Source organism: Argiope bruennichi, chromosome 5 (genome assembly GCF_947563725.1).
Source record: "Argiope bruennichi chromosome 5, qqArgBrue1.1, whole genome shotgun sequence".
NCBI lineage: Eukaryota > Metazoa > Arthropoda > Arachnida > Araneae > Araneidae > Argiope > Argiope bruennichi.
In genome coordinates this window covers 112,520,736-112,536,299 of record NC_079155.1, presented here as the reverse complement: position 1 = coordinate 112,536,299, position 15,564 = coordinate 112,520,736, and the positions used below count along the sequence as shown (strand labels likewise).

Below are 15,564 nucleotides of genomic sequence, written 5' to 3'. Positions count from 1 at the left end.
GAAATACAAGCATTCCATTGGCACGGTTTCATCGCTTTAACATTCTCTTCTGACTTTCGCTAAAAATGCTGGCCTATTAAGACAGACCGGATTACTGAAATCTGCAGCATATTAATGAAAAAAATGTATTCTTAAAATAATTTTAAATCCTTAAATTTAATGCTGGTAATTTTAGTTCCAAAATATGTGTAAAGGAAAGGTATATTCCTTTTCTTTATATTTTCCTATGGTGGTTATTTTTAATTTATCAGCTTCAGTATATTTATTATTTTCAGAAAGCGGTGCAGAACTGACTTGCTTGTAAAATTCTCGCAATTAGATAAACGGAGGATCGATTCCATCGACGATAAGGCATGCACGTTAAATATGCTATTTTGTATTGGTTTCATGTCAGAATTGTGTTAAATCTTTGATAAAATCTGCTTGTTTATATAATTAAATCGTTCCCATTTATTGTGATATTAAATTATGCAACAAAAAAAATTTCTATATTGTAGAAAATAACGGGGAAAATTTTGCCCGTTTTATTGCTCTTTAATTCGAATGTGACTAGTTAACGAGTAAGGATATGACATCATTCGACGTGCAGTTAGGAGAGAAAGGGGGGGAAAAAAAGAATAATAATGGAAATCGTCTGCTAAATTTTATTGTTCCTTTCTATTTCGAATGTTACATTTAAACTGTAGCTGTAAATTCTAGCCATCGTGATTATATGTCATGAGACAAATGTCGTTTTCAGTTGATATAGCAGAATAGCATGTCTGTGTGTAATCAGAAAAATCGCGATTTTTTATTGCTAAATTAGTAATTTTTGACTTTATTATTCACATGAAATCTTACTAATATACCAAATTGGTTTTTTATAGCTTTTTTTCCAGCACATTAATATTTTTACATGCTATTTCCAAATTTTTCTTGGAATTCTTTTTAACGAAAATTATTCCAAGAACTAATTTTAGAAATTTGTAATTTGCCTTAAGACTGAACGATTTTTTGTAAAGGAAAGGTATAGGAAAGGAAAGGAAAGGTAATGAAATCCGATCTGGGGTTATAAATTTCTTTTATTACGGTTTGAATTTGCAAATGATTTTTTAATTTCTATAATGGCATTAACTAATACTTTTTAATGCCATTTGGGAAAGGCCTAAGGTTGTTGTTAATGCAGAAACAACTAATATTTGTTATTACCTAGAGTTACAAAATTGCATGCCTTCTACGTTAGGCTTCACAAAATTGTAAGTATTACGATCCATTGTTTAGAGACCGAATCTATAATAACATATTTCATCTTCCTCACTCTTTAATTTTAGACGACGAGCATGCGTTCTCGCAGAAAGACGTTTTCATGTGACAAGAAAAAACTTTTGTTAAGAGAGGGGGGAAGCATTTATTATTAAATATTTACACAAGAGCTAACGAGCCGCTTCGAAATTAATTCATAAGAAAAGTGAATTGAACATTCATAGCTAAAAAAGAGTTTGTGATTTGGTGAATGAAGTCTGACCTGACACGAGTTGCTTGTTTGTGTATTGTGCTTTGTTGTTGTTGTGTTATGACCATATGGTTTGATAAAAGTTTATAATCCGCATCACATTTTGGCAAATTTTACTCTACGATATTATAGAATTTCATAAATAAAATATGGTAGTACAGGCTCAACTTTGGGAACGAGAAATCACGAGTTCGAGTCCCTATTTCGCTAAAAACATACACGTTTTAAATTAGGCTTGTTAAGATGTTCTCTCGTTAATGAATTGTTAAAGTTTAGGAGTAGAGAGGTTGATTAAAATGAAATGAGCATCATTTGACCGTATATAGAAATTTCATGTAGCTTCCAAATTTGACATTAATTAACAAAAACTAAAATCTTTATTCTGTCATTTAAGCGTGTTAAAAAAATCTTATGCATAAAAACCCCTCAATTATTTTTCATAGGCATGATAATCGAAATACGACTTATTAATCTTAACATTTCTTTTAAAAAATTTATTATTTAATATTTCGCTTATCTTTTGGAGTAATGGTGGATTCCATTGTTTCAAATAAACCTATTTTCTGCATTTACCAACTTATCCCAACATTTCAAATTTTCCTCAACAAACAAATAAACCATTCCTTTTTTCCTTTACATTTCAAACCCCTTTTCCGTCATGTAATCCCAAAGATTTTAAAACAATTCTCTTTTCTTCTTCTTCTTTTTTTTTTTTTTTTTTTTTAACTTTATTTTCTCTCTGGCTTTTTATGCCTAAGGAACATTCACGGTATTTCCCTTTTTCCCAAAACCACTTATATATTAAATAAATATTGAAACGCTGCAAACGTGAACGAAAGAACGGAGGGGGGGGGGGGTAGAAGAGGAAGGATTCCACGCAATTTTTCATCATTTATGAGAATAAATATTAAAACTGACGTTAGAAGTGAAATAAATAAATAATAAAAGCTGGCCGGGACAAAACGGGGACCTGGAAGCGTTTCATGCATAATGGATGGGCCCGAATTTTCTTCTTTTGGTCATCGGGGGGGGGGGGTCAAAGGAACACTTGAATTATGAACCGAGGCCGTCGCGTGACTGCTCGGACCTTCATTTTCATGCCTTCCCTTCGTGATGCTTTTCTTCTGAATTTAGAGAAAAGTGTCTGTAATCTGCCTCCTTTTTTTTCCTTCTACTTTAATGAAATAAAAGTTGGTGTCCTATCCGTGTTGTTCTACGAAATTACAAGAAAAAGACCGTCATTTAACGAATCGCTGTTGCTAGTTAGAATCGTTGAGCCGTTGTTTTGAACAGTTTCCACGCATGCAACGAATCGTAACATTTTGAATCACAATTGAAGATTCAGCTTGTTTTCAAATGCTTATTTGACCACCTTGAATAATTTGTAAAAGAAGTTTTATATATAATATAATAAAAGTCTTAGTGTTATTATATATATTTGAAGATATTTACATTTTTTATTTTCTTGTATACCAACAATAGAAACAGTATTGTAATCGTCAAAAACTTCAGATTTTAATGAATCTCCATGTTTTAACTTCCCCTAATTCGAAAAACATTTTTTTTTGGCGTTATATATGTCACTATTGTTTTTGTTTTTGACATTATTTGTCAAAGATAACTCAAAAACGTTTTAGACTAGACGAATCAAATTTGATGCATGGTCTTTACACCAAATTTGTAGATTTCTACTAACGTGTGAGCAAAATCCACTCGAAGGAAATCTGTTTGTCCGGCTGTTCGAATTTTGTTTGGTTTGGTTGAGTTATATTAACGTCCCGTTTGAAGCAACACTTGGGCTATTTTGAGACGGACCTCGTCATTTTGAACCGCGGTCAGATGACGAGGACGACACCTGAGCTGGCACCCCCCTCTCCACACGACACCAGCTGGGGGACGTTTGGTCAGGACGGATTTAACGTGCAACAGACCCCCTTACACGACGGTTCTTCGGTGGAATCGGGTCTCGAACCTGAAACCCTCTGGTTCCGAAGCCGAGACCTTACCATCAGGTCACCGCGGCCCCCGGCTGTTCGAATATAAACTAAACAAAAAGAGCTTTACGAATAAAATTCGATACACAAAATTAACATATAATCTAGACACTTATCAAATTTTGAGCCAAATCTAAACGGAGTTGATCGACTATCCATCTGTATTTTCAGAAACATTTAAACGCGATAATTCTAAAACACATTGACTTAAAATATATCAAATTTGGTATGGGATTTGGTGACTGCAATTGAAATTTTTGTGTCCATCGGTTGGGGAAAACGCATTTGAAACACGAATTCGATTTTCGGATACTATTAACCGCATGGCAGCGATTAATCGCCAAAACATTCGGTAAGGATCACACGATAGATCCAGTAAAATGTTAGTATTTCGTAACTATTGCACGCCAATGCTATGCAAGCCTTTCTCTGGGATAACACCTTTGTTAGAAAGTATGCGAGAAAGTTTGGGTGAGACCACTCCCTCTGGTTATTTGTAAATTCATTATTTCTTTTTCCTTTATAAATGATCATTCTTATTAAAAAACCAATCTTGTAATTTTTGTTTCAATTGCAGCATAATGTTTGTGAAAATAATTCTGGAAATTCACTTTATTGTGAATTATTATTCACGTTTTTCTAATTTAACTTCTTTGTTCACGATTCATCGCAGTAAAAAATATGTAAGTGTAGTTGTAAACAAAAACTACATGTGTAAATTAGAAAATCTCATCGAATGTATATATATATATATAATATGTAATGATATTTTAAACTTTAATTTCAATTTAATTAATTTCCAAGGTTTTATCTTAATTTAGCCCATAGTAACTTCATTCTAAAAATATCTCTTATTTCGTGATCCAATTCCACTTTCTCTACTTAATTAATTCAAGATAAGCTTTGTTAAATTGCTGAATCGACAAAACGCCGACACATTCTCACGCTCCGCATGAAGGGGTAAAAAATGTTCAGTAGGCACATTCTTTTTAAAAACTCCCTGTATTTCCCCTACCTTGTTGGCGCGTGTAACGAAAATCCCTATCGAAATCTTAATAATATATTAGCACTGTAAATAAATATTTTCCTTATCAAAATCATAGGTTATATAAGACCAGAGATAAAATGTCCAAGAGTTTTTTCCTCATTCTTTTGTGTTTCGTTCTGTGTGCTCATCGCTTGTACATATGCCTGCCTGCTTCTCCAAAATGAAATAAAACGACGTCAAAGTCTTTTCACTGTCTTCAAAACTGCATTCTGCTCCCCATAAAATAATGCTTACATATATAATATACAGCACAGATATATTTTCGATTATTATTTGCCTGTAAATGTTACTTGTATTTTAAATTGCCATTCAACTTCTTCGGAAATTTATTTTTATACCTGCAACTAATCCCAGCTCTCAATCGCTTTCCTGCAGTCTAAATGCCTTGACTGAAACTAGAAAGCAGTTTGTATAGTGCGAATCGAAAACACCAGTACTCATAAAATGTAATAATAATTTGTTTATTTTGGTGTATAGGGCTTATGAGCTGAAATTTAGTAAATTTCTGAGGCCGGCTTCACTTATTTTTATTATTATATTGTTGCTAGCTTTAGCTGTATTTTCTAATCGTCCGTGATATGCCGGTATGAGATATTCTTGTCTAATAAATAAAACATTAATTTTAAAGCATTCTATTTTTAAAATACACATAAAAAATTGATGAAAAATTAAAAATAAAAATTTTCAATAATTTCTGTAAAATTTTAGATTTGTAACGAATTTTTTTTTTAACAGTATTACCGAATTTCCAATATAACCGCAACCCCTATTATTACACATTTACTTAAAACTTGCCCCTCAGTTCTCGTAACATAAATTTGTCTGATAATTTAAATGCGAAACAAAAAGTTTAAAAATCGTGCCTCACATGCTATGTAAACTGATTAATTCAGGACACCATTTATCTAACAATCATCGCTATCAACAGCTTTGTAACACCAAGAACAATGGATCGGCTCGCGGAAAAAAAAAAAGAAAAATTTAAGTAAGACGTGCACGTGCCGCTGTGTTGAGAAGTTACCTTCATCATTAGTAAGATCTTTTGATAAGAAGCTCCCGCAGCTGAAACTCCTAAGGACTTGTTGACTTAAATTGACAGTTTGCCGACAAGAGGAATCTCATTTCTACCTTAATTGCCCCCTTTTGGACTCGGGTCCTAATCCTAAGCAATCGTAAGACGACCTAATGGCCCTGGTGTTCGAATATCTTCAATGAGTGCGTCGAAGTTTCCGCTCTGAAATAAGCTGTTAGTAGTGAATAGTTAAGTGGGATTAGATTTTCTTGGGGGATGCTTGTCATTATCCGCCCCTCAAAAATAGCTTGAGTACTAGAAGAAATTTTTCTAACTTGTTTAGGTGTGTTTGGTATATTGGTATGTATTATTCATTGTGTTAATTAAAATAAATTAGTTTGGTATTTTTCCATATAGCATTAAATTTTAGGAAAATATTCTGTATTCCAATATCGTTTGCAATGAGTGTCACTTAAAGGGTGAGTAGTTTAAAATATACAAATGTTTAAATTATAAATAATAGTGAACATAAAATTGTATCAAGCATGATCTTATTAAATTCTGGGCATAGTGGGCACATGTGGATTTGGATCGATATAATGAGAAATATATATAATATAAAGAAGAAGAAGAAAAGGGTTGTCTTGCCAGAGAATTTCTTGCATGCCATTGGCGTACAATGGTTATGAAATATCAAATTTTCGGAGAATTTAATATTTTTAATGAATCTATCGTGTCATCCTTGGTAAGTTATCTGCCGATGAATCCCTGGCGTGCGGTTAATACTATCCAAAAAATCGAATTTGTGTTTTAGACAATTTTTTCTCAAACAATTGAAACAAAGATTTGACAAAAAACTGCATTTGTAATCACAAAAAAACCATACCAATTTTGATGTATTTTAAACCATTGTGTTTTTGAATTATCGCATGTACTTGTTTTGAAAGACAGTCAACCCGTTGTTGGTTTTTTCTCTAACTTTGACAGGTGTCTGTACTATAGATGTTAAATCTGTGGAAATTTCCTTTGCAATCCTAAGTGTTTGCAATAAAACCTCAGCAATGAAAATTTTATCCTAAATTTAGTAGTAAGTTGCAAATTTGGTGTGAAGACCGTATAATAAATTTCAAAGCATTTCTGAGATCTTTGTCACAGACAGATAGACGGACATTTTCCAAAAATGTGTTTTTAGAACTCAAGGAGGATTAAAACGAGGAGACTCGCCAAAATCTCGAGTTCGAATTTTTTTACCATTACTATACTTTTTCTATACTTTGTATCGAATAAAGTTTTAAAAAAATGTTTTTCCGAAAGTTTATCATTATTCTGTATTTTCCTCCCTTTTTTACTTTATCCATGTCTTTAACTTTGTAACAAAAGAAAAGTGTAAAAAATTAAAGCACTTGCCATTTTTATGTTCCAAATAAGAAATGATATTGCTGTCTAGTAGAAGGTTCCATACATCATAAGACTTATTTTAATGTTTTCTCAGAATCTTCTTCATCTTTCTTCTTCTTTTTACCGATTTTTTATTTTTCGACTAATTTATTGCCGACTGTACGTACAGTTCGTTTTTTAGCAGTTAACAATTTGTATGGCTGCATTTAATTTTCTTTTATTCGTTTGATGTTAATATCGTGCCTAACTTCTTGCACTTGTTATCTATCATTTGTAATAATTTTAAAAAAAATCTGGATGACATTGTTTCATTAATTCAGTCATGAGCATGTTAATGCTCCACCATTAAAAATTTAAGACTTCTCATTCTCTGCAGCTATTCTTATTTATTTTTGAGTGATAAAATAATTCTATAGGAAATCTTTTTGCTTACTTTTTTTTCAATGATACTGCCATGTCCTTCCTTGTCTATGTATACGGGGACTTGGCAGTTTTTTGGACAGGGTTAGGAATCATTTCATTATTTAAGGGAATGTATGAAAATGCAGTCACAGAAAATTTTGAAGTGAGGATCTAAAGAGAACTTTTTTATATCTTAAAGCCTTAAATAAGTGATTGATAGGAATTGTTAAAAAAACTAACACTTGTCATTGGTAGATGATCATTAAGCAAAACTTTGAACTTCATTCTAACTAAAGATTGGGTCCCGAAACAAACTCTTAACACAATAGGTATTGCAGATATAAAGATTGTCTTGGTTTATTTCCCATAAACACATTAAAAAATGACGCGATTTCTTAAACATTGGTTAATTGTGCATATCATCTTTGATTTATTTGCAATAATTGGCAGAAAGAAATGCTTCGAGACTTCATTGTTAATATCAGCATTGATGATTAAATATCGTATATTGTCAATTGCTAAATACTTTTCTAGTGTTTTGTTTTAAGGCCTTTCATAGACATAAATGCTATCATCATATTATAATTAAATTTCGTATATTGATTGTCAATTGCTAAATGGTTTTTGGTATTTTGGACATAAACGCCATCACCATCATGATTAAATTTCGTATATTGACTGTCAATTTCTAAATTCTTTTTGGTGTTTTTGTTTTAAGCCTTTCATATACAATAACGCCATCATCACCATGATTAAATTGGGTATATAGACTGTCAATTGCCAAATGCTTTTTTGGTGTTTTAAGGCCTTTTTTAGACATAAAGGCCATCAGCATGTTTAAATTTGACATACTGACTGTCAATTGCTAAATGCTTTGTGTGTGCTTGTGTGTGTGTTTTAAGACCTTTCGTATACTTTCCATGTACATAGAAACAAAACTTTTTATCTCCATCTTTCCGCCACGCTAATTCAAATTTAAATAACCATTTAAAACATATCTCTGGTAGTCAATCTCGCAATAAGCGAAATTTCTCTTTACTTGGCTGAGAGTGGGTTACGTTGCTAAATTAGACAGATAACTGCTAAAGCATAATTAGTTACCTAAAAATGAAATTTCGCGCACGTTCCTCGGAAGGCAGGTTGTTTCGCTTCATCATGCTGCTCCGCCGTCTTCGGCTAGCGGGAAAACTGCACTACTCAGCAATAACATCTAGGCATTCGATTTCTTCTCGTAGTTCCTTAGACGAATCCTGAGTACCGTGGAATTTCGCTACGCCCTTAATTTTTGCCCCTGCGAAATGGCGAAGATATTAAATTAGCGCTCTCGGGTGGCAGGAGCAGGGGCTGCATCTCCTAGCAACCGCACCATTTTTCATCTCCGTTTATTTTCTTTTCTGCGGGGACGAGACCGGAGTGTCAACATGGCGCGAACCGCCCCGATCATTTTCGCGCCTCTCGAGGAGGGGAGTTGCTATGGAGACGCCCGGCCTCCTCCCCCGGCCTGCCGGAATGAGCCGCTCCCGTTGTTTCTGAGCCATTGAACCGAAAAGACATCGGATCTATTGTAATGAAGTGGAGAGGGGTGGGGTCGGTGATTATACAAAATCGCCCTCTTCTGGACTTTTTTTTGTACATACCCTTACAAGATGTCCTCATTTTCTTTAAACAAAGAGAAATCTATTCCCATGTCATTTACTGCTGCTTTATTATTTTTATTATTTAAAAAGGACGAGAAAAAAGATGAAGTTTCAAATTTCTCGGATTACTAGTACGGAAAAATCCAGAATCAAAGCATTGTACAATTTTTTTAAAACTCGGCAGCAACGAAAAAAAATTTGCTGAATAATTTATTGTTGCGATACTGTGTCTGTAAGTGCCTCTACCCGTACACTACCAGGCGAAAAATTCGAAAACGCCAAATTTTACGACTCAACTAAGAATAAAAGATTTATTGTCTTCTTACTTGCAATTTGCTTAACTTATATTTTTATATTTGTGCTTATTATTAAAAATTTTGACAGATATCAGTTAATTGTAAAAATAAAAGAAATGCAGTGCGATAATAGTGCTGTTAAATATAGCACGGTTATGTTAATAAAATATTATGTAAACCTTGTCATTTACTAGAAGGAAGAAAAAGGGGGGGGGAGAGAGAAGGTTCCATTGAATGTCATTGGTAGGAAGTGCACTGAGGTAAAACCTTGAAAATTCTAAATTGTCCTTTTAAAGCCCTGTTCCGACGACCTGTGCCCGCCTTGAGTCTGACACACTTTCCCCTCTTTCCTCACTCTTGTTGTTTACCGGGGTTCTTTGATGTTTGCTCATTTTATCAACAATTTGCGGGAAACTCCGGACCGACGTCCACAGACAGCGGTTGTCCAACAATGGATCAGTTGCTAGATTTGTGACCAAATCTGTCAGTCCACAGGTCGTCGGAACGGGGCAAGACAAGTTTCTGATTCATAATGACCATCTATCTAAAAATGTAAGGCGAACTTTGTAAATTTTTTAACCATTTACTGAACCTAATTAAATATGGTGAAAAATTAAATGGATTTTAAAAATTAAAAACGCATGCGCCCGGTTATGCCGTTAATTGGCGTCGGTCTGTAATCTATAATCGAATTGCTTGAATGAAAGAAACATTTAGACTTCTAGTTCCAGTTGTGACTCAGCGGTGGTTCAGTTACAGAATCTCTGCTGCTAGGCCGAATGGTTTCAGTTAGAAATTCAATTCCACCGAGCATTCCTCATGTATATGGATTTGGTGCATATTGAATTTATCGCTAGTCTAACGTCCTCTTGCGTGCGTAATTGGAAAAGCGCTAATTTATATAAATTCAACTAAGCCATTTTCGAATTGAAAAACGTTAGAAGTTTTGTAACTTAAATTTAAATTGTCTTGTTTGAAATATTTGCCCTGGAATTGATTATTTGGACATTAGCTCGTTATTGTTATGGCTGTTATCAGTAAAAATTTGACGATTTAATATTTTCATTTTTTCAAACGCGAAAGTTACGTTTGATATCAAATTCCATAAAAAATTAACAAGGTTTTTTTTTTTTTTTTTTTTTTTTCATCTTTTAACAACATTGATGAAAATATCTTAAAATATTTAATAATTAAAAACTTGAAGAAAAAAAATGAGCAAAATTCTAACTTTTTGTTATAAATTTTTAGTCACGTGTGAGGCTGAAAGGAAAAATAATACATTCGTAATATATTAACAAAGAGTTTATGTCTTCATAATTTTTAAAAATAATATTTACTTCGATAGTGTGATTAATGTTTGTATTTTACTGTGCTAAAAAAAAAAAAAAAGGTTCATGAAATGCAATTTTTGCTGGGTTGAAAAAACAGCTGTGGTCTGTAAAATTACTTATTTTATTCTTTCATGATTCCCTTTATATATATATAATAGATTTCTTTTTTCGAGCCATGGTTACATCGCGGTCCGAATAGTAGGATAGCAGAGAATAAAAAATTTATAAGAGATTTTCGTTAGATGTAGTTGATATTCATTTATTTTTACTTCTTAAACTTTTTTCGATATACTGATATCACAGTCTTTGCTAATATGTACTAATTAAGGCATTGGGTATTTTATAAATATTGAAAGTGAAATATTTGAATGCTTCTCCCTAGCAAGTACAATTAATACGCTTTCAATGCACTTCGATTTTGAAAGAAAAGATTTTCAAGTTCAATAAGATAAATAAGTCATTTTAACGAAAATTGTATATTGGTTGTCTGTAAAACGCGTCGTCTTTGAGTTGAAAGGAATAACAGCAACAATTTTGCATGATTTTTTTTTTAAAATGATTCATATGGTCATTAATGTTATTAACAACTAATTGTGTTTTATGTTTTTGCGGAACTGTTGATTTCTTACTATAAATAAATTGTTTAATCAATTTTTGAAATATATATTAGATAAAATGTAAAATCAGGAGTGAGCTTAAATTTCTATACATTATTTTCATTCTAGCTAAAATAAATTATTGCATAGTTAATGGATTAAAACTTTTTTTTTTTTTTCTTTTCTAATTCATTTCGGTGTGCTGTCCATCATAAGTGTGTTGCATCAACTCGATATCTGGCACCTATGAATATAATCCCTGTTAATTAATCAAAAATGGATTGAACGGTTGCGATTATTTAGATCTAAAAGTGTTTTTGATAAATTACTTACCCAGACAATTTCCAGTTCGAAATTTTGAAATTTTTAACATCATTTTTAGGACCGTTTTAGGGTTTCTGTGATTCTGAAATATTTCGACTGCGTTTCTATTCATACTTTTTGTAATTGCATCTCTGTTAAAACTGAAATAATCTGAAATGAATAAATATTTTATATACCCCATCCCTCGTTCTGACGAATTTTAATGGTAATTTAAAAAAAATTTTCTCTTTGTATTTCAGCGGGCGAACGTGTGCAACGCTTCATAGGCAACCAGACGCACAGCGACCACTTCAAACTGCTGGAAAAAGACGGCGACCACCTGCTCGTGGGAGCTAGGTAAGAACCCCAGTTTCTTTTTCCTGTTGTCCCAATAGTATTGTTCTCTTAATTGCTGCCTCATTAAGAAATTTAATTCCTATAAACTGCTGAGCAAATATTGACCTTCAGGGAAAAAATGACCTGCATTAGTAATTTTATTCACTCAGTTTATTTACCGCCTTTATTTTATATACCCCTTCTTCTTGACTATGAGAATCCCCTCGGGATTTAATAGATACTAGCCGCCTTTGGCGACAAGTTGGTTCACCGGGATTATTGGTTGTGTTTAATTTCCTTTAAATCTTTTATATATAGCATCATGGTATGTGTGTATAAACCTGTGTATTTCAACAAGTTGGACCGAAGTTGGTCATTTTTTAAAATCTATCCAGTTTAAGGAATGCTTTCAGAACACTTGTTTATTGATAGATTAAAATATTCACATGTCTCATGATCCAGCCTAGATAAGGAAAAGGTTTTTTTGACAGATCTCACTTTGTTCAGATGTGTAAAATCATCTTAGTATAAAAATGAACAGTTTTTAATTTTAAAATGTCACGAACACATTGCATCTTCAGGAGTTAAAACAAAAAAAAAAAATGTCCACATAGCTTTTTTTTTTTTTTTAATTAAAATTTTTTAAAAATAATTATGTTGTGCATATTTCCACTCTCCAAATTATATTTTAATGAACACCTTTTTTATTTATTTACTAAATTACATAGTTAACTGGCATAGATCTCAAACATAAATTCGAAATATTTGTAATTAAATATTTAGTATTTCTTATCATCTTTGTTTAGATTCTGATTTTTGCAAAGGTTTTGTATGTTTAATTAAAATAAAGTAGATAAATTTCTCTCATACTGGTTTGTAAAACTCAAAAGGTTGTTGTCGGCAATCAGGGAAATATTCATCTAAGACTTATCTTGTAGATTTCTACCCTACTTGAGATCGCGGAAGCTTCTTATATTTTTTTCCAACATTTATAATTTTTAAAAAAGTAATTATTTTGATTTAAAAAAAACTGATAAAATTTAACGGAGAAAGGAAATTGCAACAGTGAATAACCAGTGGAAGCGGTTCCCCCCAAACCTTATAGCATATTCCTTAATAAGCATGTTATTCCTCCTCTTCTCCCCCCACTCCACTTCTCGCAAAAAAAATTTGTGGGGCTGTTAAAGACAGTGAACACTATGAGTACTTTATTTTCAGAGTCCCGCATGCTTGCATTTTATGTTTCTTTACTTATCGGAACAAATTGAATATGCATATGAACCATATGAAAGCATAATTTAATACAGAATTACAATTTTAATTGCAAGATCACATGCCGTAATTCTATTATTTAAGTCATTGCGTCTTTGAGTGGTCATGTTTATTGTTATGCATATGTACAGGTCGATTGACGGTCGAATCTATGCCGGATTTAGTTCGAAATCGGATGTGGTTCTACATTTTAAAATATTATTGGGTTGGCAACTAAGTAATTGCGGATTTCTCTCATAGATGGTTTCAGTTGAATTTTTAGGTTTGCAGACGTAGTACAAATATAAAACACATTTTGTTATTTGATAGTTGGCAATTCAGCTGTCAATCAGTAAAATAAGTTTTTTGATCGGTTGCGTAGTTTTCGTTTGGCTTTCGTTATAAAATGGAAAATCAAAAGGAACATTTTCGTCATATTTTGCTTTTTTATTTCTGCAAAGGGAAAAACGCATCGCAAGCTCATAAAAAAATTATGTGCTGTTTATGATGACGAAGCCTTAAAAGAACAGCAGTGTCAAAATTGGTTTGCCAAATTTCGTTCTGGTGATTTTTCACTCAAAGTTGAAAAATGCTCTGGTCGTCCAGTTGAAGATGATGACGACCTAATCAAAGCAATAATCGATTCGCATCGTCACAGTACAACACGTGAGATTGCAGAGAAGCTTCATGTATCACATACATGCATTGAAAATCACTTAAAACAACTTGGCTATGTTCAAAAACTCGATACATGGGTTCCTCACGAACTGAAAGAAACGCATTAACAGCTGCGATTTGCTAAAGAAACGTAATGAAAATTATCTATTTTTAAAACGACTGATAACTGGCGATGAAAAATGGGTTATTTACAACAATATCAAGCGGAAAAGATCGTGGAGCAGGCCGTTTTGATGTTGCAGGCCTCAAACAACATCAAAAGCTGATATTCATCAAAAGAAGGTTTTGTTATCAGTTTGGTGGGATTACAAAGGAATTGTCTACTTTGAATTCTTACCACCCAACCGAACGATCAATTCTGATGTCTACATTGAACAACTAACGAAATTAAACAATGCAGTTGAAGAAAAGCGGCCCGAATTGACAAATCGAAAAGGTGTTGTATTCCATCATAACAATGCAAGGCCACACACATCTTTGCTCACTCGGCAAAAATTATTGGAGCTTGGTTGGGATGTTTTGCCACATCCACCATATAGTCCTGACCTTGCACCATCTGATTACTTTTTGTTTCGATCTTTACAAAACTCCTTGAATGGTAAAAATTTCAATAATGATGATGATGATGTCAAATCGTACGTGATTCAGTTTTTTGCTAATAAAAATCAGAAGTTTTATGAACGTGGGATTATGATGCTGCCTGAAAGATGGCAAAAGATCATTGATCAAAATGGACAATACATTACAGAATAAAGTTATTTAGTTCCATGAAAAAATTGTCTTTGATTTTCTAAAAAAAATCTGCAATTACTTAGTTGCCAACCCAATAAATCTGTTTCAAATTTTACAAATTAAGCTCTTTTTGTAGTTATCGATTTATAGTGTTCGTTTTGCACTCAGTCAAATATACTTTCAGTATATGGATTTCGGTCAAAAGTTAATTAAAATCTACTAATCTAAGCAGAGTTCAATACTATATACATCCGCTTGTGAACCTATAGAACCATCAGAACCTATGGAATATGTTGTTAGAAATGTAAAAATCTCGAAGGAGTTCGTAAATCACCCATCTAGCTCAAAGGAAGAGGGAAATTCTATGGGGTTGAAATTTTTATTTCGCTTTAACTTTCTTAATATTGAAGATAGAAAAATATTCCCAATTAGCCAAATTATTTACAACTTTTCTATAACTGCAATATATTAAAAGTTAGGGGCCGAATGATTTTCGTGCCCTAATTTTGAGTAAGTATCTAACATCAAAAATGTATGTTGCCAGATAATAACTTAGATGTAAAGGATGATTTTTTTTTTTTTCAAATTATTTTCAATTTTTATATACGAGAAAGTGAAAAAAGATACTTTTCTTAGATGACCTGAAAGGTTTAGTGGGAGAAATGTAAATGCACAAAGTAAAAAAATTCTGTAATATTATGTCACCCATAAGGATAAAATAGTTTTTGTTGCCCTAGTCTTTAAAAAAAGGAAGAAAAAAATTCATGAATCTCTGAGAAATGGGAAGTGGATTATATATTCTACAAACTGTATAATAGTAATGTGATTGAAGCTTATAAATGTATTCTGTAAAGCAAATAAAAAACAAACTACATTACAACTAGTAAGTTAACTTAACCAGTGTCATTAAGAGCATGTTTCCTCCAAATCTTTATGCATCAGTTTCCAAATAGGTTATAGCTCATATAAACGAAACTCGTGTTGATGTTTCCAACAACAATAAAAAAAATCGGAAACAAATGTACTTTTTGTACCTATGATACCAGATGGAAATCACT

The 15,564-nt window shown here is 32.5% G+C and overlaps 1 protein-coding gene across 7 annotated transcripts in view; it reads left to right on the top strand.

Annotated features, from left to right (window-relative positions):
- LOC129968510 (semaphorin-1A-like) overlaps window positions 1-15,564 on the top strand; it is a 210,645-nt gene that overhangs the window by 158,623 nt on the left and 36,458 nt on the right. For all 7 annotated transcript variants that reach the window (XM_056082471.1, XM_056082476.1, XM_056082473.1 and 4 more), the window contains exon 3: window positions 11,770-11,866. In XM_056082471.1, the coding sequence (XP_055938446.1) occupies window positions 11,770-11,866 (97 nt within the window). The remainder of the gene's footprint in view (window positions 1-11,769; window positions 11,867-15,564) is intronic.